The sequence below is a fragment of the Mustelus asterias genome, chromosome 6 (assembly GCF_964213995.1).
Source record: "Mustelus asterias chromosome 6, sMusAst1.hap1.1, whole genome shotgun sequence".
Taxonomy (NCBI): domain Eukaryota; kingdom Metazoa; phylum Chordata; class Chondrichthyes; order Carcharhiniformes; family Triakidae; genus Mustelus; species Mustelus asterias.
Genome location: NC_135806.1, coordinates 65088576 through 65113737, shown reverse-complemented (window position 1 = coordinate 65113737; position 25162 = coordinate 65088576). Strand labels below are relative to the sequence as shown.

General features: G+C 45.0%; 1 protein-coding gene across 1 annotated transcript in view; it reads left to right on the top strand.

The window, feature by feature from the left end:
- ntrk2a (neurotrophic tyrosine kinase, receptor, type 2a) overlaps window positions 1-25162 on the top strand; it is a 195497-nt gene that overhangs the window by 92970 nt on the left and 77365 nt on the right. Inside the window, exon 12 of the mRNA XM_078214460.1 lies at window positions 24688-24876. Within this exon, the coding sequence (XP_078070586.1) occupies window positions 24688-24876 (189 nt within the window). The remainder of the gene's footprint in view (window positions 1-24687; window positions 24877-25162) is intronic.

Sequence of the window (25162 nt, the reverse complement as noted above, 5' to 3'; positions counted from 1 at the left end):
TCTCTTAGTTGTCCAGGTAAGCTGTTTCCCGATGATAGTTATTTACACTTCCTTCCGTATACTAATCTCGTTATTCGGAAAGGTCAGATTTCAAAGAACAAAGAACAATACAGCACAGGAACAGGCCCTTCGGCCCTCCAAGCCTGCACCGATCATGTGTTCCTAACGAGACCATCCGTTTGTATTCCTCTATTCCCAGTCTGTTCGTGTGGCTATCTAGATAAGTCTTAAATGATCCTAGCGTGTCTGCCTCAACCACCTTACTTGGTAGTGCATTCCAGGCCCCCACCACCCTCTGTGTAAAATACATCCCCCGCATATCTGTATTGAACCTTGCCCCCTTGAAATCATAGAAATCATAGAAACCCTACAGTGCAGAAGGAGGCCATTCGGCCCATCGAGTCTGCACCGACCACAATCCCACCCAGGCCCTACCCCCACATATTTACTTGCTAATCCCTCTAACCTACGCATCTCAGGACTCTAAGGGGCAATTTTTAACCTGGCCAATCAACCTAACCCGCACATCTTTGGACTGTGGGAGGAAACTGGAGCACCTGGAGGAAACCCACGCAGACACGAGGAGAATGTGCAAACTCCACACAGACAGTGACCCGAGCCGGGAATCGAACCCGGGACCCTGGAGCTGTGAAGCACCAGTGCTAACCGCTAACCGCCCTGTCACCTTGAATTTGTGACCCCTTGTGTTTGTCATTTCTGACTTGGGAAAAAGCTTCCAACTGTTCACCCTATCTATGCCCTTCATAATTTTATAAACTTCTATTAGGTCGCCCCTCAACCTCCGTCTTTCCAGGGAGAACAACCCTAGTTTACTCAATCTCACCTCATAGCTAATACCCTCCATACCAGGCAACATCCTGGTAAATCTTTTCTGCACTCTCTCCAAAGCCTCCACATCCTTTTGGTAGTGTGGTGACCAGAACTGGACGCAGTATTCCAAATGTGGCCTAACCAACGTTCTATATAACTGCAACATCATATGCCAACTTTTATACTCCATGCCCCGTCCAATAAAGGCAAGCATGCCATATACCTTCTTCACCACCTTTTCTACCTGTGCTGCCACCTTTAAGGATCTGTGGACTTGCACACCCAGATCCCTCTGTGTGTCTATACTGCTGATGGTTCTGCTATTTATTGTATACCTCCCCCCTGCATTAGATCTACCAAAATGCATCACTTCGCATTTATCTGGATTAAATTCCATCTGCCATTTCTCTGCCCAATTTTCCAGCCTATCTGTATCCTGCTTTATTCTCTGACAATGTTCATCACTATCCGTAACTCCAGCAATCTTTGTGTCGTCTGCAAACTTACTAATCAGACCAGCTACATCTTCTTCCAAATCATTTATATATATCACAAACAGCAGGGGTCCCAGTACAGAGCCCTGCGGAACACCACTAGTCACAGACCTCCAATCAGAAAAAAACCCCTCCACTGCTACCCTCTGTCTTCTATGGCCAAGCCAGTTCTGTACCCATCTAGCTAGTTCACCTTTGATCCCGTGAGATTTAACCTTTTGCATCAGCCTGCCATGAGGGACCTTGTCAAATGCTTTACTAAAATCCATGTAGACGACATCCACGGCCTTTCCCTCGTCAATCATTTTTGTCACCTCCACAAAAAACTCAACCAAATTTGTGAGGCATGACCTCCCTCGTACAAAACCATGTTGTCTATCGCTAATGAGACTATTCAGTTCTAAATGTGCATAGATCCTATCTCTAAGAATCTTCTCCAACAATTTCCCTACCACGGACGTCAAGCTCACTGGCCTATAATTACCCAGTTATCCTTGCTACCCTTCTTAAATAACGGGACCACATTTGCTACCCTCCAATCCTCTGGGACCTCACCTGTGTCCAATGAAGAAACAAAGATTTCTGTTAGAGGCCCAGCAAATTCACCTCTTGTCTCTTTCATCATCATTCCCTTTGAATGCTGGCTGCTGCTGTCACTAGGTATTTGATTTGATTTGATTTGATTTGATTTATTATTGTCACATGTATTATTATACAGTGAAAAGTATTGTTTCTTGCGCGCTATACAGACAAAGAATATTGTTCATAGAGAAGAAAAGGAGAGAGTGCAGAATGTAGTGTTACAGTCATAGCTAGGGTGTAGAGAAAGATCAACTTAATGTGAGGAAGTTCCATTCAAAAGTCTGACAGCAGCAGGGAAGAAGTTGTTCTTGAGTCAGTGGTACGTGACCTCAGACTTTTTTATCTTTTTCCCAATGGAAGAAGGTGGAAGAAAGAATGTCCGGGGTGTGTGGGGTCCTTAATTATGCTGGTTGCTTTGCTGAGGCAGCAGGAAGTGTAGACAGAGCCAATGATTGGAAGGCTGGTTTGCCAGGTAGATGCAAGGCAGAAGAATATTTTAATGTGGTCAGAAAATTAACAAGACTGTGTTGTGGACAGAGGAAGAGAAATAAACTGAGACCCACCCCTCCTCCCCAATTCCTTTCCCTTCCATCTATAATCAGTGCAGTTTGTTTTCTAGTGTCACAAGTAGGCTTACATTAACACTGTAATGAAGTTACTGTGAAAATCCCCTAGTTGCCACACTCTGGTACCTGTTTGGGTACACTGAGAGAGAATTTAGCATGGCCAATGCACCTAACCAGCACATCTTTTGGACTGTGGGAGGAAACTGGAGCACCTGGAGGAAACCCACTCAGACACGGGGAGAACGTGCAAACTTCACACAGACAGTGACCCAAGAATCGAACTTGGGTCCCTGGCACTGTAAGGCGGCAGTGCTAATCACTGTGCTACCATGCCACCTGCGTGTGTGTGTGTTTTTATGCCCCCTTTGGATTGTAGCCAATTTTTAAAATGTCAGCAGCGGGTTTGCATTGGTTTAAACAAAAAGGATTATTTATTCACACATTCACCCTGAAAGATCTAAATGCTCGGTCAGTCACACAATACACTCAAGAAAGATACGGTAAAATGAGATAGTTTATTTCAACAAGAATGACCAAAAGAATAGTTAACTGTTCACACCTCTTTGTGAGTCCATTGAAGAAAGAAACTTATCATACTCTTATTGTAACTCAGGTAAGTTCAGATGGCTAGGAGATTGATATCAGAGCTGACATTTCGAGTCCAGACGACCCTTTGACCCTTTTGGACAAAGGGTCTTCTGGACTCGAAACGTCAGCTCTTTTGTCTCCTTACAGATGCTGCCAGACCAGCTGAGATTTTCCAGCATTTTCTCTTTTGGTTTCAGATTCCAGCATCTGCAGTAATTTGCTTTTACCAGGATTACTTTAAAGGGAAGGATGTTCAGCAAGTCATGCAGTTAGATACTTATGGCTGTTGTGTCAGGAAATCCATTTTCTTTGCAGGTGAATTCAGAGTTTGGAATCAGGCTGGGAGACTTTGAAAAAATATCTTCAATCCTTTTGGTTCTTAAAAGGCAATGGTGGCAAATTATTTCTGCAGCTTTTGTCTAGTTGGTCTAATCTGCAGACTGGCCTTCAGTCTCTTCTGAGTTTTTGGATAAAAGGATTTCGGTATCACAAAACTAGTTTCAGTCACATGGTCAATGGCCGTTGATGTTGAATAGAAGGTAGATGGTGCTTTTTCACACTTAACTTGTGGATAGTTGACTTCGTCAGCTTTCCTTTGTTATGCTGCAAACCTGGAGACAGAGGGCAGAATTCTCCCATCTAGGACAAAGTCCCATGGTGGAGGCAGCTCTGGGGACTGTTTCTTGCTGTGGTGACCACACATTGCAGTCCCAATGTCAATAATTATGCATTAGGAAATTTTGCACCATTATGTCCAGGTGCCATATTTCCAAGGTGCTCGAACATCCACAATGTCAGACCAAAACCAGAGATCTGCTGGCCCTGCCCTGAAATTCAATCATGCCCAAGTATCCTTCTGGACCACATTGAGATAATAGAATCATAGAATCGTAGAATTCCTGCAGTGCAGAAAGAAGCCCATCGAGCCTGCACCGACAACAATCCCACCCAGGCCCTATCCCCTTAACACCACATATTTGCTTTGCTATTCCCTCTGCCACTAAGGGGCAATTTAGCATGACTAATCCACCTAACCTGCACATCTTTGGACTGTAGGAGGAAATCGGAGCACCCGGAAGAAACCTACGCAGACACGGGAGAATGTGCAAACTCCACATAGTCACACAAGGCTGGAATTGAACCCGGGTCCCTGGTACTGTGAGGCAGCAGTGCTAACCACTGTGCCACTATGCCATGAGATGTACAGGAATGTGCTATACTCTCCCGATGGGAGGAGGAGACCAAGCAGGGAAACCAAAGCTGCATGGGTGTAGGTGGCCGATTCTGTCAGTGCCCATGGGGTTCACAAGAGATCGGCAACACAATGCCGGAATGCCCGGATAAATGACCTTATTCACTTTGCTAGGGTAAGTTGCATCGATGGTTGCACAATTCACAAACACTCCAATATGTCAGGGTCCAAAGCCCAGTGATAATGGCATGTCCTGTCTCTCAGTCCCACTTCAGTGCACTCAAGCTGCTGTGGAGTGACCACTGTGCCTCATCTACCCTTCAGCAGACATGGGAACCCGTATGGAATGGAGGTTGGGGCTGGATGAGAGGCAATGGAGGGGATCCAGGGTAGGCGCAGAGGAATCAGCAACCTCCACAAATCATATGCATGAATGAGCCTTCCCCTTGCATGTGGATGTGCTCAGGCTCCCTGGAGGGAGCTGTTCCACAACCTCTGCCAACTTCACATCAATGATGACCTGCCACACAAAAGTGGGCTACCTTACAAGAGGAAGAATGATGAACAAAATGAATTTCAATGCTCCAATGAATGTGCCATGTAACTCCTCTCAAAAATGGCCACTTCTTTGAGCAGGAGAAGCTCCGTCACAAACATGCCGAATGTGAGAAGATGAGTGGGAGCGACCATTTATCAGGTCTCTGCCTGGATTTGAGGAGAAGGCTTTGAGCTTCTGGGATTGGAGTGGGGCAGAGTCATTGGCAACATGGTACTTGGCCTTAGACACCCACCTTGTAAAGATTCATCCATTCAATGCCGACCTGAGGTTGAATATGCCTCCATGTTGGAGCAGCTGATGCTGTCAGTTGCACTCTCCTTTCTCACTTTTAGTTCCTCCAGTAAGAGACCAAGGCCTGAGGAGGAGGAGTAGGAGAACTCCCTACCAGGCCCCAGTCCCAGCCACGTCCAGAGATGAACAAGGAGGGGGTCACAGCGGTCACTTGCATCCTCCACCGGCTCAGAAACACAGCTCAGTGGGCATTAGTGCTAGTTCAGGAAAGGTCTCGCAATCTGGTGGTCACTGCATGGACACGTGTCCACAGCAGGAGGAGGCAGGTTCGGCTGAGCTCCCTGGCTCTCGGAAGACTGCTGGGGAAGAAGAATCTGTGAGCTCCCAATCCAATGATGAACCTCAGGAATCGGCCTTCACACTCATGGACACTCATGGTGGAGAGTCAGCAAGAGTCGGGGTAGTATCAGGCAGAGCTGTCGGAAGCCCTCAACAGAGAGGCATGCCAGTCGGAGGAGTCGATCCTGCTCGCTGAGGAAGTGGTGCCCATATGTGCCAGCCTCATGCTCTCCATGTGGCGAATGGCAAACACCATAGAAACCCTGATCCAGCAGAATGCCCAGTTTCTGTTGGCGATGCGCACAGACTTGCACTCTCCTACTATTGCCATTGGAGAGTTCATGTAGTGGCAACGTGAGAGGAGAACAGGGCGCCCTGACGTCCCTTCAGGTGCCTGTTACTCTCAAGAGGTCTGGCCGGTTCCCCAGGCACTTGAAGAGAGGAGGAGCAGTAGCTGGACACCCTTGGGTCATCCACTCAGGACTCAACGAGAGGTTGTCTGCACCCTCCTAATCCCCTTGATCTGTGAGCCCTGCAGCCTCATCCTCTGTCACCACAGAGAGAGCAGCTGGTCCACTGGTGGGAGGCCAAAGTAAGTCAGCACCCTCCAGGCCTCAGCTCTCCAGAGGATAGCTGTCAAAGTCATTAAAGACAACAGGGCCAACAACTGCACCTGGTGTCTACATCCTAGCTGTTGATGTCATGGCAACACCTAGAAGAAGTAGTGGGCCAAGTAAAATAAAGAAATTCTGATCACAAGTGGCTGCTCTGTCACTGTGTTATCTGCACATGTATTTACTGTCCCTAAATAATGTCTAGTGTTATCTTTCAGCATCATTACATTGGCTTTGTGAGGTCACTCCCCCATCCCCTCAACACTCACAGTTCAGCTGCACACAGCTGCACCCCGAGTGATTCTGGAGGGAAAAGTGTCTGTGGAAGGGCCTTTCACAGCCTCGTCTAAGTACTTCCCCACACAAGCGCATCCTCCAGCTATCACACTCCTCACACTGTCCCAAGCTGCTGCTGGGCTTCTCCTTCAGTTGTCCAGCTGAGCCGACCAGTTCTGCCCATTCACTGATTGAGCTCCCAATGCGGCGAACTTCCAACGTGATGCTCACTTTTGAAGACAAAGGTCGTTGTCTGCTTTTTCATCAGCCTCCCCCTCATTTTCCCTCCCCAGTTACTGCTTTCTTTCCTCCATCAATGTGGACCCCCCGGCATCACCTTCAACTTCCCACCATTACCGTACAGCCTGAACCCTTCTCCTTCAGGAATGTCCAGGTGAATGGGTACCTTCCTGATAATCCCATCCACATTGACCTCTGTGACCTCCTCCTTCCCATCCGCCATGTTGGTGTTTATCTCCATGTCCCCACCAACCATCCTCGCCGTCCCCTCTATCAATGCCATTGCATGCTCACCCTTCCACCCTACCAACCCCCCCCTTGTCCCCTATCACACTCAGTATTCTATCCTTCCACACCCACCCTCAGTTCACTCCCCAGGTGGCAAACATTGACTCTGTAAACCCCTCCCTTGCACATTCACCTGGATATTCTACCCCCCACTCCTTCCTTCCCCTCTTACTCCTTCTTTCCCCCTTACTCTTTCCCCTCTCTGAACTCTCTCACTCCGCTCAGCTTCACCCCTCCCTGATAACATTGTTCCCCCAGCTTCGCAGCTTCACCCCCACCCCCCCATCACTCAGACCTGCCTCTCCCACTCACACATAAACCTTCCCCCACCACACCCCCCTTACCACATTTTTAGTAGCCCATGGCGAAGACCCTGAAATTCTGAAGCAAGGCCGAGACATCATTGAGGATCATGGAAAATACTACAAGCCCTTGGCAAAGGCCCTGAGGTCCCAAAGCACATCCGTGATTAGTGAATTTGAAGTTGCTATGTGGGGATCTCCCGCCTTCTAAGAGCTCCTTCGCGGTGGTGCTATTTGCATGGCGATCCATCCACTGCGTGTTGCACGGGTTCCTCCGGGGACTGATAGCTGCAGCTCTCCAGCATCTCCTTCCCTCGGATGTCTGCAGTCTGAGCAAGGGCCTAAAGATAAGCCCTGACTTTTGCCCGTCACGTTGGTCCACACGTGCTCTGGACCAGGATGTTTTCCCGCTGGTGCAATGGAGAATTGGGCATTGGGGAAGATTCCAGTTGGGCCTTCATTTGGATCCCATGAGTGGGATGAAAATTGCTTTCACGCCAGCATGCAGCGGGATTCCCGATCTGCCATGGGGGACATCATCGGAAGATCCTGCGGTAAATTCACACCAGTGTGAAACCAATTTTTGGGCCTCCTGCCAAATTCTACCCCCCCTCCTCCTCCATCCATCCATCCCATCTGCTGTTGAATTCACCAACAGTGGCATGAGAGAATTTTTCCCACAGAGTCTAGGAATCAATTGACTCGAGTAAGCTTTTTGATTTTATTTGATTTGATTTATTATTGTCACCATCTGGTATACAATGAAAAGTATTGTTTCTTGTGCGCTATACAGACAAAGCATACCATTCATCGAGATGGAAAGGAGTGCAGAATGTAGTGTTACAGTCATAGCTAGGTTGCAGAGAAAGATCAACTTAATGCGGGGTAGGTCCATTCAAAGTCTGATGGCAGCAGGGAAGAAGCTGTTTTTGAGTCGGTTGGTACGTTACCTCAGACCTTTGTATCTTTTTCCTGATAGGAGAAGGTGGAAGAGAGAATGTCCGGGGTGCGTGGAGTCCTTGATTATGCTGGCTGCTTTTCCAAGGCGGTGGGAAGTGTAGACAGTGTCAATGGATGGGAAGCTGGTTTGAGTGACGGACTGGGCTTCGTTTACGACCCTTTGTTATTTATTGCGGTGTTGGGCAGAGCAGGAGCCATACCAAGCTGTGATATAACCGGAAAGAATGCTTTCTATGGGGCATCTGTAAAAGTTGGTGAGAGTCGTAGCTGACATGCCAAATTTCCTTAGTCTTCTAAGAAAATAGAGGCATTGGTGGGCTTTCTTAACTATAGCGTCCACATGGAGGGATCAGGACAGGTTGTTGGTGATCTGGACATCTAAAAACTTGAAGCTCTCAACTATTTCTACTTCGTCCCCATTGATGTAGACAGGGGCGTGTTCTCCACTACGATTCCTGAAGTCGATGACTACCTCCTCGTTTTGTTGACATTAAGGGAGATTATTGTTGCTGCACCAGTTCATCAGATTCTCTATCTCATTCCTGTACTCCATCTCATCATTGTTTGAGATCCGACCCACAACGGTGATGTCATCAGCAAACTTGAAAATCAAGTTGGAGGGGAATTTGGCCATACAGTCAGAGATGAATAAGTATAGTAAGGGATTGAGGACACAGCCTTGCGGAGCACTGGTGTTGAGGATGATCATGGAGGAGGCGGCCTTACTGACTGCAGTTTGTAGGTTAGGAAGTCTAGGATCCAGTTGCAGCGGGAGGAGCTGAGCCCCAGGCCATGAAGTTTGGAGATGAGTCTCATAGGAATAATGGTGTTAAAGGCTGAGCTCTAGTCTATGAATAGGAGTCTGACATAGATTCTTTGTTATCTCGGTGTTCCAGGGTTGAGTGCACGGCCAGGGAGATGGCGTTTGCTGTGGACCTGTTGCGGCGATAGGTGAACTATAGTGGATCCAGGCAGTCTGGGAGGCAGGAATTGATTTGTGCCATGCCTAACTTTTCAAAGCACTTCATTATGATGGATGTCAGAGCCACCAGATGATAGTCCTTAAGGCACACTGCCTGGCTTTTCTTTGGTACCAGGGTGATGGTTGTTTTCTTGAATCAGGTAGGGATCTTAGATTGTGGTAAAGAGAGGTTGAAGATGTCTGCGAATACCCCCGCCAGCTGGTTCACGCAGGATCTGAGCGCTCGTCCGGGTACCCCATCCGGGCCAGTCGCTTTCCATGGGTTGACTTTCGAGAAGGCTGCTCTGACAGCTCCAATAGTGACCTCGGATACAGGTTCATTCAAGGCTTCCAGTGTGGAGGGCGAGCTCTCGCTGACCTTAAGCTCAAAACGTGCATAGAATGCGTTGAACTCATCAAAAAGGTGTGCCTGCGATTTTACATGCCTTCATCTTGTGGCCTGTTATGTCTTGCTCTTGCCATAGTCAACGGGGGTCCGTATGGCTGGCCTGGGACTCTAGCTTGGTCCAGTACTGCCTTTTGGCATTTCCGTAGATCATATCTGGCTTTCTTGTATAGGTCAGGGTCTCCTGACTTGCACACCTCAGATCTGGACTTCAGCAAGCAGTGGATGTACCTGTTCATCCATGGTTTCCGGTTGGAAAACATACGGATTTGCTTCTTTGGCACACAGACTCCTATACACTTATTAATGAAGTCAGTTACTATCGTGGGTGGCGTACTCGTTCAGGCTGGTCGCAGAGCTTTTAAATACTAACCAGTCTACTGACTCTAAGCAGTCCCACGACTTTCTTTTACGGATTCTTCCATTTCAGCTGCGAATGCTTTGTGAATTCCACAGATACCTGTTCGAAGAGGAGGCACCCATGCAGTATGATTCAAATCGGAGCTTTCCGGAAGCTTGATTGTGTGGGTTGAAGTTGAAAAAGTCACCTGTCTCCTTTGGCAGCCACCTTAACAGTTCATCAGTGTCCACTTCTAAGTAAATAAAGGCAGTTCCAGAAGCTTCTTTGTGAGTCCAGTCCACATTTAAAGTTATGAACATCATTTGTCTTTTACCAGGTATGACAACCTGCAAAGGGACGCATTTCTGTCCCCTTACAATGTAATCCAGGCATCACCAGTGAGGAAAGCTCAGGGTTGGCTTTGAATTTCTTACCTTCTGATTCTCACTGTAATGATTTACACAAAAATTCATCACCACTTGGGTTGGGGTAACAGAGGGACCATTGAATGGCACCCGAGTGAAGTGTCAACACCTTATGAATGAGGAGGCAGCAAGAGAATTACGGAAGAAAAATGAACGTAAAAACATAATTGGATAGATTTTCAAGTGACCTTTCCCTCTGCCACTGGTTAACAGTCATTAGGGATGTTCTGGTCTGTCTATGTGGAGTTTGCACATTTTCCCCGTGACTGTGTCGATTTCCTCCGGGTGCTCCGGTTTCCTCCCACAGTCCAAAGATGTGCGGGTTATGTTGATTGGCCATGCTAAGTTGCCTCTTAGTGTTAGGGGGAATTAGTAGGGTAAATACATGGGGTTGCGGGGATAGGGCCTGGGTGCGATTGTGTTGGTGCAGACTTGATGGACCGAATGGCCTCCTCCTGTGCTGTAGGGATTCTATGATTCTATGTTATGTTTTCAGCATGTTCTGCCATTCATTTGATTGCTGATACACTATCGTCCCATCCATTATTCTGTCATAACACATGAGGACCATGACCTGTGATAGTCATTTAGCACAAATACCTATCAAATTGAGCCCATCGACAGGTTTATACTTAGTGAGCAATTTCATAAGCTGGAGTACATTTTAAGTTCATTCTTGTTAGAGTGGAAGATGGATAATGAAAGTGGAAGTATCCTATTTTGACAGCTTAATGGGCTGCAATGTAACGCTACAGTGGAATTTGGGTTGAGAAATCGGAATTTGGGTTGAGAAATCGGAATTGATTTTGCCCAACGTTTGGGTGCCCAGACGTGATAAAGTTGTCTTTCCCTTTGGAATGCAATCTGACTGAGGAAATGAACAGGTATCACGCAGAGCAGTACAAGCTGTGCCTGTTCCTCACTGCTTGGCACTTGCTGGCCCCAATTGTGTACAAGCTTCTCCTGTAGAAGACAGGGAGATATGGCAGACTGTGTGGTGCAATCTGTTTGAGTGATGTGGCCGCCATAGTTGGAAAGCTGGCAATGTTTGCAAGCCTTGAGATGTAGCTGTGAGACTTGCAGCATTGCTAAGTGTGTGAGGATGTGGTAAAGCCATGAATGTTAGGTAAGTCCTCTGATTAACACTGATTGTTGTTAGGCGAACAATGGGTGTGTGTTGAGTTCAGCAGTTTCTGAGGCTACTAGTGCAGTTGCTATGATTTGGCATTTGAAGATGCATTCACTGATGTTGACCACTGGAATGAGATCGTTGAACTTCTGAACTCAGCTGCATTCAGGACCTCAGGGTTTGACGCCTGACATTGACCTCCACAACTATCTGCTTTTGATGGTGTGTCTGGAAGGCGTCCTGGTCCCCTGCAGAACCAGGACATCTTTCCTCCTTTCCACCACCTCCCCGTGGCCTCTGGTGCAGCCTCTAAAGCCTTGAAGGCCACTCTTTCCCAAATTGTGTCATTCTTTGCTGTTTCCCAGGGTCACCTTTTGAACAACTTTAAGCACTTGTTTGCTGCCAACCTTCATCTCCCCTTTAAGCTGTACAGCCTAGCCTTAACTGGTGCTTGGTGCTCACAATATGCCTCCCCATTGATGCATCCAGCCAGTCAGCAGCATCTTTAACATTGACTGGATGCTGAAATCATTGAAATGACCAGGCAGCATGAATTTAGCATTCTTTGTATTTAAATGATTTTAATTAACAAAATTATAGATACTTCTGTGGAAACAAAGCTTTCTAATTACTACAATTACATTAAAAATGTTTTTATGATGCGGTTCCTGTCAGAGGTAGTTATGCAATTCAGCCACACTTTACCAGTTAAACCTTGTGTATGGTTCATCCTTACAGTAGATTAATACTGCACCGTCATTACACTCCTCTTATTTGCCACTGAATCATTACTTTCAGTGATCAAAAAACAATTGTGTATAATTTAGGAGAAGTTTAACCTTTTCTTCCAGCTGGTCTCATATTAAAAAAAAAATTTTTCTGGCTAGAAATAGTTTTATATTGGTGGTGGGTTGGGGTGAGGGTGGGATAGAGTTTATAACTATAGCCATTGATCATAAAGAAGGATATTACCTGAGAATGAGGATGTATATTATTAACTTACAAGTGTGCAACATATTGAGACACAATCACTTGATCAATTATTTTACAAGAGAAAATAACTTATAAAAGTAAATACTCATTGAGATTAGCAGACAAAGTAATGTCATATCAATGTGCTAAGTGTTTATACACCAACTTGGCACAACTTAATATCAAGAGTCACAAATGTCATATCTTGTACAACATTGGTGCTGAATGGCGGCATGTTGGCACAGTGGTTAGCACTGCTGCCTCACAGCGCCAGGACCTGGGTTCAATTCCGGCCTTGGGTGACTGTCTGTGTGGAGTTTACACAGTAAGAAGTCTAACAACACCAGGTTAAAGTCCAACAGGTTAACCTGATGTTGTTAGACTTCTTACTGTGTTTACCCCAGTCCAACGCCGGCATCTCCACATCGTGTGGAGTTTGCACATTGTCCCCGTGTTTGCGTGAGAGGGGGCCTAGGTGAGATGCTCTGTCAGAGAATTAGTGCAGACTCAATGGGCCAAATAGCCACTTACCGCACTGTAGGGATTCTATGAACTGCTTCTATGAACTTCAGGAAATCTGCAAGTTGGAGTGAAACCTGTTCATGTTCAGTCTCCACTCCATTATGTGGCTGCGCTATTGTTTTCTGAGTTGACCTGTGCCCTTCCCATGGTGTGTACATCAGTGCTGCTTGAAGCTTGTTATAATAATGAGCAGCTCCTGCAGCAAGTTGTGCATGTCGGGCCAAAATCTCTTGGTTTCCTTTTTTCATGACATGCGCCATTCTTTATTTCCGTCTCTGCTTTTTTAAACATTTAATTTTAAATTGTGTAACTTGAAATGCTAGATAAAGCTGAGGTCAGATCTCACACTCTTGAGATTCCTTTTCAGGTAAATTTTCTTTATATATGTCATAATAAGACTAAAATGTGATTTGTAATAGGAACTTTATAGAGGTTGTGTTTCTGTCAGTTGTAATCTGGTCATTTTCAAGTTATGAAGATACAAATGTGTCTTGAAGTATAGAAAGTGCAAATGTTAGGGCTACTCCCAGATCTCACTTTTCCAACTGAAAGCACAGAATTGACCTTGCAGTTCTTTCAATGGCTATGTCGGTGAAATGAATCTGCTGTACATATTGGGAAGGCTTTCCATTACCAAATGTTCCGGGGATGAGTAAGGGATGAGGAATGTTCCTGGGATGAGGAACTAACACCTGATCAGCATTCAGAGTCTGCTGCTGGAAAGGCATACATGACATTAGGAGGGTACACGTGTTTGTCATAGTCAGATGACATGTTGATACTCAGCCTAGGCTCATGTCTGAGGGAGGGTGAGTTGGGAAAGGCACCTGGGGCTGCTGGCCCTGTGGAACTGCAGCACAGGGCTATGTGGAGAGCAGGACAAACACTGGGGAAATGGGGAGGGAAAGGGAAGATGTTCTTGGAAGCTAGTGATGTGTGAGGCAGCATTTTGGGAAAGAAAATCAATATTGGGTGACAATGAGTGATTGTTCATTTTGGCTTTGACTAACAGTTAAGTGACCCTATTTAATCAGAATGACACAGCACTTATACACTCTTTCAGAAATTAGCATTTGATTTAAGTTAGACAATTCCTGGTAATCAATGTAAGACATTTTTGGTAAACTATTATTAATGCATTTTCAAAATTGCTTTCTGCAAAATGCCAGTAAGTTTTTTTGAAATCAGCTGTTTGCTAAGTAGCTTGTTTTATAACCACCAACAGCAATGAATAGCCCTTGGTCCATCCCTCAGTCATACATAAACAACATTTCCCTGCTTCGAAGGTTTCAGAAATTTGCTGCTATGCTGAACAGAATTTTTCAACTTAGGGTTCAAGATGGATGACAGAGAACAGAAGAGTCAAAAGGCACTTTTAATTTGGGACATTTGCCTCTGGTGGCACCGCTTGATTCTGATCAGTTGATACAGAGGTTGTGAGTGTGATCAGTGCTGGGTTACCAGGCATCAGTTACATCCCAGCCGAATGTCAGGATATACAAACCAACACCACTCACTAAAACACTAATTCTTAAACCATTGGCATCATTTTGAACAGATGACCAGAATACTTTAAAAACAGAACTAGAATCAAATATATTTGGAAATGTACTGGTGTAAATCTGCTTCTAACCATAGCCCCCCGCCCATGATCCAAAATGTCTGTGTATTAAAGGATTGCATAATCAACTTGGTCTAGTAGAAAATTACAATTTCATTTTTCCTGTTCTTTAGTAACTTTAGCAGAAAATTAAACCTGATTTACAAAAAACAATTTACTATCAATAGAAGTGTCTATGTCAGTTTAAAGCAGCTGGTAACTACAAGGGCCTTGAAATTTATCATTTGTGATTCAAAGAAGCACAGGACTGGATTTTACACTCCCCCTTGGCTGGTGTGAAAGCGAGGGGCACATGAAATCCAATCTTACTCTGCTCACAAGCTACGCGTTGCCCCTGGATCCTCTGCAATTATAAGTGTGGCGGGGGAGTCATTGGGGGCATGCCCACCCTTGGGTCAACTGAGGCCCTTGAATGGCCAATTAAGGCCCACGTCATATGTGAAGCCTGGCAGCTTTAATTTCATGGGGTTGGGGAGAGCAAAGTGGTGGGGATCCCTTTTATAAGCCCTCTGGGCCCATCAAAGGTGCCTTCCATATGTTGGTCCACCACCCCCCCCTTTAACCTACCCTCCTCCCCCGGCTTATCAATTTTAACCCCCAACCCCACGTCATGCCCTTTGTTGAGGCCTGCCAGCCTGGTCCTTGTGATAAACGTTCCCAATACTTACCTCACATATGGTTCTGGTTCCTGGCTCCTCAATGTCTGGATCTGGATGCAGTCCCAGGAGTGGCCACCATTTCCAGCAGTGTTGCTGGACTGTAGAGATGCTGGCCATCCAATTGACTAGGAGGTCCTGAAGGCATGATCCACACCCCCACACCCCCCTACCAACCCCCTTCAATGTGTGGAAGGCCTGCCTGAGGCCAATGAACACTTCTGGCATCATTAACTGAACGAAGGGCAGCCATCCCTCCAGACATTTTAGCTAGGGGGCAGGGACCACAGTGCCCCGTTAAATCCAGTTCATAAAGTTGCAGCAGAGCAGGTGACCATTTGACCCATCGTATCCATGCTAGCTGCAAAAAAGCTATCTGACCTCATATCACTTTACTGCTTTTGTCCTGTAGCCCTGTTGGTTATGGCACCTCATGTGCATTTTTTTTTAACATGCTGAGGATTTCTGCCTTTATCGCCCTTTCAGGCAATGAGTTCCTGACTCCCAACATCCTCTGGATGAAAAATAAAGTACTCCACAACTCTCCCTAATCCTTCTACCAATTACTTTAGAACTATTTCCCATGGTTATTGACCTCTCTGCAAATGGAAACAGGCCCTTCCTATCCACACTATCTTTGCCCTTCATAATCATATACACCTCAGTTCAATCTCCCCTCAGCCTCTTTTGTTTCCAAGAAAACAAACCCAACCAGTCCACTATATCCTCGCACTTGGCAGCACCTTTGTAAATTTACACTGAATTCTCTCAATCATATCCTTTCCATAATGCAGTGGCTAGAGTTGTCCGGATTACGCTAACTGCAGACTGATAGTATTTTATACAATTCCAGCATAACCTCCCAGCTCTTCTATTCTCAGCCTCAACCAATAAAATAAAGTAATCTGGATGCCTTCTTGACCACCTTTTCACCCTGCTGCCTTCAGGGATCTGTGGACACGCACACCAAGATCTGTTCCTCTACACTTCTCAGAATCCTACCATTTGTTGTACATTCCTTTGTCTGCTTTGTCTGCCCCAGATTCATTGCCTATAGTTCTCTGGATTGAATTCCATTAGCCATTTTCTGCCTGTCCAGTCCATTGATATTTTCTTCCATTTACAAGTTTCTTCCTGACTATCAACCAATTTTCATGTGATCTGCAAACTCCTTAATCATGCCTTCTACATTAAAATTTAATTGATACGTATGAACAGCAAGTGACAAAGTGCTGAGCCATGTGGAATCTCCCTGGAAACAGCCTTCAAGAAACACCCGGTGACTATTGCTTCCGAGCCAATTTTGGATCCAACTTGTCACTTAAATCCCATGGCCATTAATTTTCTGACCAGTTTGCCCTATGGCACTGAAAAGCCTTTCTAAAAACTATGTATACACATCCAATGTGCTACCCTCATCCATTCTCCCTGTTACCTCCTCAAAAGATTCAATCAGGTTCATCAGCCCTTCCCATAAAGCCATGCTGAGTGTCCTTGATTAATCTGTGTCTTTTTCAATACTCTCTCAGAATTTTTCCAATAACATATTCACTACTAAAGTTAGGTTGACTGGTCTATAATTATTCATTCTATCCCTTCCTCTCTTTTTAAACAACTGTACAATTTTTACCGTCCTTTCCAGTAGACAGAAAGAATTCAGTAAGTGATGGAGAAAGCCTCTGTTATTTCTTCCCTTGCTTCCTTTAGTAGCCACAATTCATCAGAGCCTGGTGACTTAACCACTTTCAAGGATGTTGAATACCTTAATATTTCCTCCCTCACTATGTTTATCGCGTCCAGTATTTCACAATCCTACTCCTCTTTAACCACAGTATCTGCTTTGCCCTTCTATTGTGGAAACAGATGCAAAGCATTCATTAAGAACCAGGGCCATATCTTCCATTTCCATGTACAAGTTACCTTACAAATTACAGGGTGGGATTTACCACACAATCTGCCTCGTGTTACGCTGTGGTGGGAGGTGGCCCACCATTGCCTGGTGGAAGGATCTTCTGGTCTTGCCCTTGTCAGTAGGGTTTCCCATTGAATGTACCCCTTGCCGCCATAAAACCCATGGTGAAGGTGTGCCATTGGCAGGACCAGAAAGTCACGCCAGTGTGAATGGCCAGAAAGGTCTGGCCAAAGTCTCCAATTGGTCTAATTCTTTCTTTTGTTATTCCTTTGTTCTTTATGTATTTCTAAAATATCTTTGGATTTTCCTTAATTTTACTTGTTAATGTTTAATTTATGCTTAGTTTTTGCTCTCCTCAATGTTTATTTCATGCTTAGTTTTTGCTCTCCTCACTACCTTTTTAATATCGCTCCTGCACTTTCTAAGTTCCTCTAGGCTAAGCGCTCTGTAATATTGAGCTGTTGACATCTGTCATTGGCTTTTTTTGCCTCCTCCTACTCTGTTTGCTCTTTTTCAGCCAGACAAGTTTAGATTTACAGGAGCCACCTTTTACTTTGTGGGAACATATTGTTCTCAACATATTTGAACTCTCTTCATCTCCTCCTTGAATGTTTCCCACTGCTCCCTCACTGATTTACCTTCAGGTAGATGTTTCCAGTCCATTTTTGCCAAATCTCATCTCAGCTTAGTAAAATTAGCCTTCCTCTAGTTTAAAATTTAACTCTTGGACTATTTTTATCTTTCTCATAATTACTCTCAATCCAACTGAATTATGGGCTACATATGCCTTGTTTGTGAACCCAACTCTCCACTCACCTGACAAAGGAGCAGCTTTCCAAAAGCTTGTGGTACCAAATAAATCTGTTGGACTTTAACCTGGTGTGTGAGACTTCTTACTGTGTCCACGTCAGTTCAACACCGGCAACTTCACATCACAACTGAATTATGATAACTGTTACTAAAATATTCTCTCACTTATACACCTTGCACCTGCCCAGATTCATTTCCTAAAGTTAAGTCCGGAACTGTCCCACCTCATGTTTGGCTTGCTACATACTGGCTAAAAAAAATCTTGAAAGCATGTCAACAATTCAACATTCTCGCTATCTTTTGCACTGAATTTATCCCAGTTAATATTAGGGTAATTGAAAGCCCCTACTATTATTCCCCTATTGTTTCCACACTTCCCAGTAATATGCTGATATATTTGCTCTTCTATCACCTCGAGGAGTCTATAGTATACTTCCAGCAGTGTGATTGCTTCCTCAGTTCAATGCATATGGTCCCATTTGACTCCATTTCATACATACCATCCCTCTTCACAGCTGTAATTGCTTCTTTGACCAATATTGTGTCCTCTCCTTTTCTTCTCCCTTTTCTATCCTGTCTGATAATCCTGTAACCACTAATAATAAGCTGCCAATCCTGCCCTTCTTAAACCACATTTTAGTAATAGTCATGATATAATTCTAAAGTCCTCTCACCAGCCACATATTCAGCTGTACTACCTCTTATTTCTGCACACATTATGCATAATATTAGGCGTAATCTTGAGATGTCTAACTTTGACACTTGCATTTTAATTTATTTCCTAGCTTCCTAAAATCTGCCGGTAGGACCTAATTCCTCTCTCTATCTATATCATTGGAACAATTTGGACCATGGCTGCTAGCTGCTTACCCATCCCTCTCAGAATATTCTGCAGCCACTTAGTGACATCCTTGACCCTGGAACTGGGAGGCAACATAATATTGTGGCTGCAGAAATGTCTGTCTTTTCTCCTAACCAGCGAATCTCCTATCACTATTGTTTTCCTGACTCTCCTCCTCCACGCCCCCTGCAGAACTGACCCGCCCATGATGCTGTGGACTTGGATCTGACTGTATTCTTTTGAGTTGAACATTGGTTGGAGAGCGAGATGAACTGAAAGAGCCACCTCACTGCCTGTCTGGATTTCCTGACAGTCACCCATTCCCTCTCTCATTCTTAAACTATTGAGTCACCACTTCTTGAAACGTGTTGTCCATGTAGCTAACAGCCTTGCAGATGTACCACAGTGAGACAAGCTGCAGCTCTGAAACCGGAGCGAGAGATCCTCCAGATGACAGCACTTCCTGCACTTGTGGTTGTGACGGGAGGTATCCTGGAGTTTCCACACGGCACACTATGTACATCTGACAGGATTGAGGTGCTCTACCATCCATCTATTTAATAGATTGACTAAACTTAACAGACCAATAAAAGGAACCTCACCAGCATTCTGTTCCTTTCCTTTTACTGATTCCACTTTCACGTTCCTTTTGGCTCACATCTCATGCTCACACTCCCTCTGGGCTCCGGTCACTCTGCTGCTACTACTCCATTCCGTCCATGGTCCTTATCTCTGCCTTTGGTCCATGTGCTGCTCCCCAGTAAACTCCTTTAGGTTCATATTCCTTACTTCCAGCTCCGGTCTCTGTGTTGTTTCAGCCTCAAACTCCTTAAGATCCACACTCTTTTCCTCAGAGCTCCCCAGTTTATTTAATTTCCTGAACTTAAATACCAGAGCTGCAATGATGAGATGTCTCTGGAGCAATAGCTTGGCTCCATGGATAACTAGTTCAATAAGTTAACACTATGTTACCCCTCATTACTTTTGTATTTGTAACTATTTCTTGAGTGAGTTAAAGCAGATCATAAATCTATACAAAACCAAAATCTGCATAGTACCAGTGAGAACATTCATAACGTGGGACAGTACTTACCATCCCTCCAAACTCTCCGTACTCATCCTAGCTCGGCTACCTGCAGAACTATTCTTCCTGAGATATTATCAATTCCTTCAAGTTCTATTGTCTGCCATCATGTCCATGCTGTTCCCCCTTATTATGTGAGAGATTTCCCTTTAGCAGTAAGAGTGATGTTGACAGAAGAACTTCCTTCCTGCAGATTGACCCCTTTCCCATCATAGTATGTGCAGAGTAATGTGTTCTTCATCTCAAGTTGAAGCAAGTTATTTTAGCCATTTATAACTCAATCCTAAGATCACTCTCAGACTGACAAGGATGAGCTTGATACGTAAAGCTCCAGGAAACACTCGTGGAACTGAACTTGTTTATACCATGATGAGCTTTCAGCAATATTGATTATGTAAACAAAACATTTACATGGCAGCAGTGACAGCACTTCAGAAATAATTCAATGGTTATAAAACGTCCTGGGATGTCTTCTTTTATTTGTTCTTGGAATGTGGACATTGTTGGCAAGACCAACATTTGTTCCCCATCCCTAATTGCCCTTGAGCAGGTGGCAGTCAGCTACCTTCTTGAACTGCAGTGCCGACACCATGTTTCCACGATTTTGACCCAGCCACAGTAAAGGAACAACGACATAGGTCCAAGTCAGGATGATATGTGGCCTGGAGGGGAATCTGCAGGCGATAGCGTCCCCAAGCATCTGCTGCTCTTGTCCTTCGAGATGGAAGAAGTCACCGATTTGGAAGGTGTGGCTGGAGGAGTCTTGGCAAGTAGCTGCAGTGCCTCTTTAGAGATGGGACAGAGGTGTAGAGGAATTGGTAAGAAACTATGTAAATGTAAACATTATTGTGCTCTTAAAAAGCTTGTTACTTAACTTACAAGGTGCACCCAGAACTAGAAAACATGAATATGAGGCTTGATGGACCAGGTGCACTTTCCAATCAATTATTTTTTAAATGGATCAGAAGTTAAAAGGTTTATTAAAATGTATCTTTAATTTCAGCAATTATAGTTAACTTGCATTCATCAATTCCTTTAAAAAAGGGAAAAGAACTGGATTAAAATTTGCTGACATTGGAACTGAACAAAGATAATTCAACTATTAAAATATATCCCTGCTATACATATTTATATTTTTGTTACAAATAAATATACTTTAAAATTATTGTTAATATGTAAAGTGACACAAAAATACAGTGGTGAGTTTTAAGAGCAAACCAGAGAGGGAGCAATGAGTGAGCAGTGAAATTTGAAAGAATAAAACTGAAGACAGAGTATTCATGATGAAAAAATAGAGTTGGTAGGAAAGGTACTGCAAGCAATTTTAATCTTCATGCAGATTGGATGAATCAAATTGGCATAGGTAGCCTGAAAGATGAGATCATAGCGTATATTTGGGACAATTTCTTAGAGCTATACATTCTAGCGTCAACTGGCAAGCAGGTTATTTCAGACTTAGTAATGTATAATAAGACAGTATTAGTTAATGATCTCATAGTCAAGGAGCCTCTGGGCAACAGTGATCATAACCTGATGTAATTTCACTATCTGGCTAAGAGTGAGAAAGTGGGTCTAAGACGAGTGTCTTAAGCTTAATTAAAGGTAATTACAAATGTATGAAGACAGAGTTGGCTAAAGTGGATTGGGAAAATAGGTTAAAACATTGGATGGTAGAGAGGCAGTAGTAGACACTGAGGCAAATATTTTATAACTTTCAACAATGATATATAATACTGAGAAGGAAAACTCTGGGGGGGGGGGCAATTGAGGCCCACCAGAGGGTCAGGTGTTGGGTGTGTGCCCCCTGGGCATTGCCACCTTGGCAGTGCCAGCCTGGATCCCCTGGTACTGTCCAAAGAGCCAAGTGCCAATGCCCAGGGGGCATCTTGGCACTTCCCACTGGGCATGGAGCAGTGCCAAAGGGGTGGGGACTAATGTTGGGCCCAGATGGGGATGGGGCCTCTGGGGGCAATCGGTGGGGGTGAGCAGTCCTATTGCCACTCTGCACTCAGGATGAGTGACAGAGCGAGGGAGGCCAGCAATCGGGGCTAGCCATCGAGTGGTGGCGGGGGGGGGGTTGCAGGGCTGCAGAGGGGTCAGGGCTGCTGGTGGGGGGGTGGAATCAGTGGGGGATGGATCAGGAGATTGGGGCTGTGGGGGGAATCGAGGCTGGCCCGGGCATGTTTGGGGGGCCAGCGATCAGGCTGTGGGAGGTGCGGGGGTGGGAAGGCTGGCAATGCAGGGGTCACGGGGCTGGCCAGCGATTGGGAGGCTGGCAGACAGGGGCCACTGCGCATGCACCAATCTCAGTGCTGACAGATCGCCACATGCGCAATGGCCCGCTCAGTGCTATGCTGCCGCCTCTCCAGTGGGAATAGGCCCCACCCACTGATTTTTAACGGGATTCATGCCAGTGCACTCTGCAGTGCACAGAGTGTGGGAAGTTCATTTTGAAAGTCCCGCTAAAAAACCAGCGGGATTTACTCCAGTCTATGAATTCGACACTTAGAAATCTTTTGGAAAAATCGCCTCTGACCCATTGAATGAAGGTTACCACGGTGACAAACCTCCAGGCCGGAGCAAGTGCTATTTGCAGCATCTCCCACGTTGTCACCACTGTTACACAAGGGAGATCACTGAAGCTCCATCTTGGAAGACAGCTGAATACATTTCAGCTGCTTGGTAGTGCAGAACTTGAATATTGCTGCAAAGAGAGATACGTTACCAAAGCTTTTGTCTCGCATTCCTCAAGACAAACATAAGAATGCCGAACTTCAAGCAATCATAACAATTCATAGCACAGGAGATAAGGCAAGGTTGAAACGGACTTCCCTATGATTCTGGGGAATATCTAGCCACAGCGTAGAAATATATCTAGTGGGTTTGTCGCAGCTGTAAGATCCTTATTAGGATAGGGCAGAGACTGAGTGAACCCATCTCTCTGCAAAGAGAAGGGAGGCAAGATTGTTCACAGCAACTGTTCCTAGTTTTCATCAATACTATTATAATAAATAGTCTTGGAGCACCATTTCTGGGCCTTTTTCAAATATGTGCCTGAGTATGGATGATATTGTGTTGTTGGCAGACTCAGCTGAATGCATTTCACTCACCTTCAATTTGGGGTTAAAAAGCAGATCGTTGAAAAACTGCATTACAAAATGTCAAAAATCTAAATCTCCAGTGATGTCTTCCCCCAAACCCTCCATGAAATAAATTATGCTCATGTCTCTCTTTTGAAGTCTAAATCTAGAGCAACAATGCATTTTTGTGTTCTTCATTTTTTAAAATCTTTGTGCTTAAAGATTACAACTGATGAAATATTGGGTGTTCCTGGATCTTAAAGCAAGCTTATGTTCCAATGTTCTCTCATTGTAATTACTTTTCAGATGTCATAGGTGAGGTTGTCACATTTCACAGACAAACATATTGGAATTCGAATATGTGATCCAAAACCTCATTAAAATTCTGGAATCCAACATAATAAAAAGGAAATTAATCTTTAGTCACTATAAAGCTATGGCCATTTGAAGAGTTTAACTTAGGACTGTTTTAAGGTTGCCAGTTTTATTGTGCCTGCGGCAGTTTTTTTAAAACAGTTTCTGAATTGTACAGATTGTCATGTAGGAGAGTTGAGATTGTACTGTGCAATGTAAACACTTTTTTATACAGGAACATGTTTATTTCACAAAGTGTGTTTTCAATTCTTCTGATGGAAAAAGGTGGAGCTTAATCTTTAATGAATTCCTGATGCAATGCTCCAGAAAATTAAACAATGGCCCAGATCCTCTGGTCTCCGGATGGTCGTACCCAGGAGGTACGCTGGAAGATGCACTGGGGGAACCCCCCCACCCCGGAAATCCCAATGCAAGGATTCCACAGGGGTTGCCCAGGAAGTTTCAACTTCCACTGGGCAATTCTCCTGCGTCTGCCACCCTCCAAAACTGAGTTAGAGGTCGGAATTTTACTGGCACACCTGCTCCGGAATCGGGGTGGGCGAGACACACAGAACTGCATTCTCCGTTGGCCTCAGGCGGGATCTTACAAACCTCGGGCGGGCGAGGCGGTAAAATTCCGGTAAGAGTCAGAGACTTTGGATGGTTCTGCCTCACTATCAGAATAGTTACACAGGAAAAGTTAGTTAAAACCAGTTCCAACTCCTGGGTGACTATAATACTGCCACCCCTCCGCCCTGACTCCTCCCCCATGATGCCCCACTGAACCCCAGCCCCCCAGCCCCTGACTACTCAAACCCCCAATTATCCCCCAAACCCCACAACTAATTCTTACCCCATCTACTTCCCTCAACCCTGTCTATCCGCCTACCCTCGGACTACTTCCCCATCCCCCAGCTACCCCTCTGACCACCCAGCTACCCCCTAATTACCCCCACAACCATTGAACTACCCATCCATCCCCTGACTATCTCGAACCACCCCCAAGCGCCTCCTCAACCCTGCATACACCTCCAAATACCCCCTGACCGCCTGTCAACATACCCGCTACCCCACCACTTACCCACCTGCCATCCTACTTCTTCACCCACTTACCTTACGCACTTACCTTCTCTCCATAGTTTGTCAAAGTTGCTTTGGGACATTTAAATTTACTGGAATATGGCATCTAATGATGTTAAAGAAAGAGACATGGCTCAGTTTCTTCTGACACTCCTAGACCATGAAGGGAGGACCCCCAGACAGGTATGTTCCACATTTTTCAGGAAGCTCAATGTGAAGTCCAGGTGAGAAATGTGGATCTCTGCTCCAAGGTAGGTGAACAGGAGCCGGCAATCCAAGCGTGGTGAGCAAGGCTTTTCACCAAATCCACCATTGATTTCCTTCAAAATACTAGAGACTGGTGATTTGATTGATCTATTTCAGTTATTGATTCTGCTGCTGAAGGATTGCATTGTTATGTACATATTTCTGATGAATTTGAACTATTCCTAGGTCCTTCTTCAGTAATCAGCACTGATGATGATTCTGCCAGTCCATTGCATCATGTAACTAACGGCAGCAACACTCCATCCTCCTCAGAAGGTGGACCTGATGCAGTTATCATTGGCATGACAAAGATCCCTGTGATTGAAAACCCGCAGTACTTCAGGAATTCTCACGGCTTACTCAAACCCGACACTTGTGAGTATTTCATTCTGAGCAGATTACAAAGTGGAAATGTATGGAAATCTTGGTGTGTGCCTGTATTGGTCAGGAGTTTCTACAGATTGAATAAACTACACCAAGTTACCACTCCTAATTACACCAAGTTACCGCTCCTAACTACACCATTTTACCACTCCTAACTACAGCAAGTTACTGCTCTAACTACACCAAGTTACTGCTCCTAACTACACCAAGTTACCGCTCCTAACTACACCAAGTTCCTGCTCTAACTACACCAAGTTACCACTCCTAACTACACCAA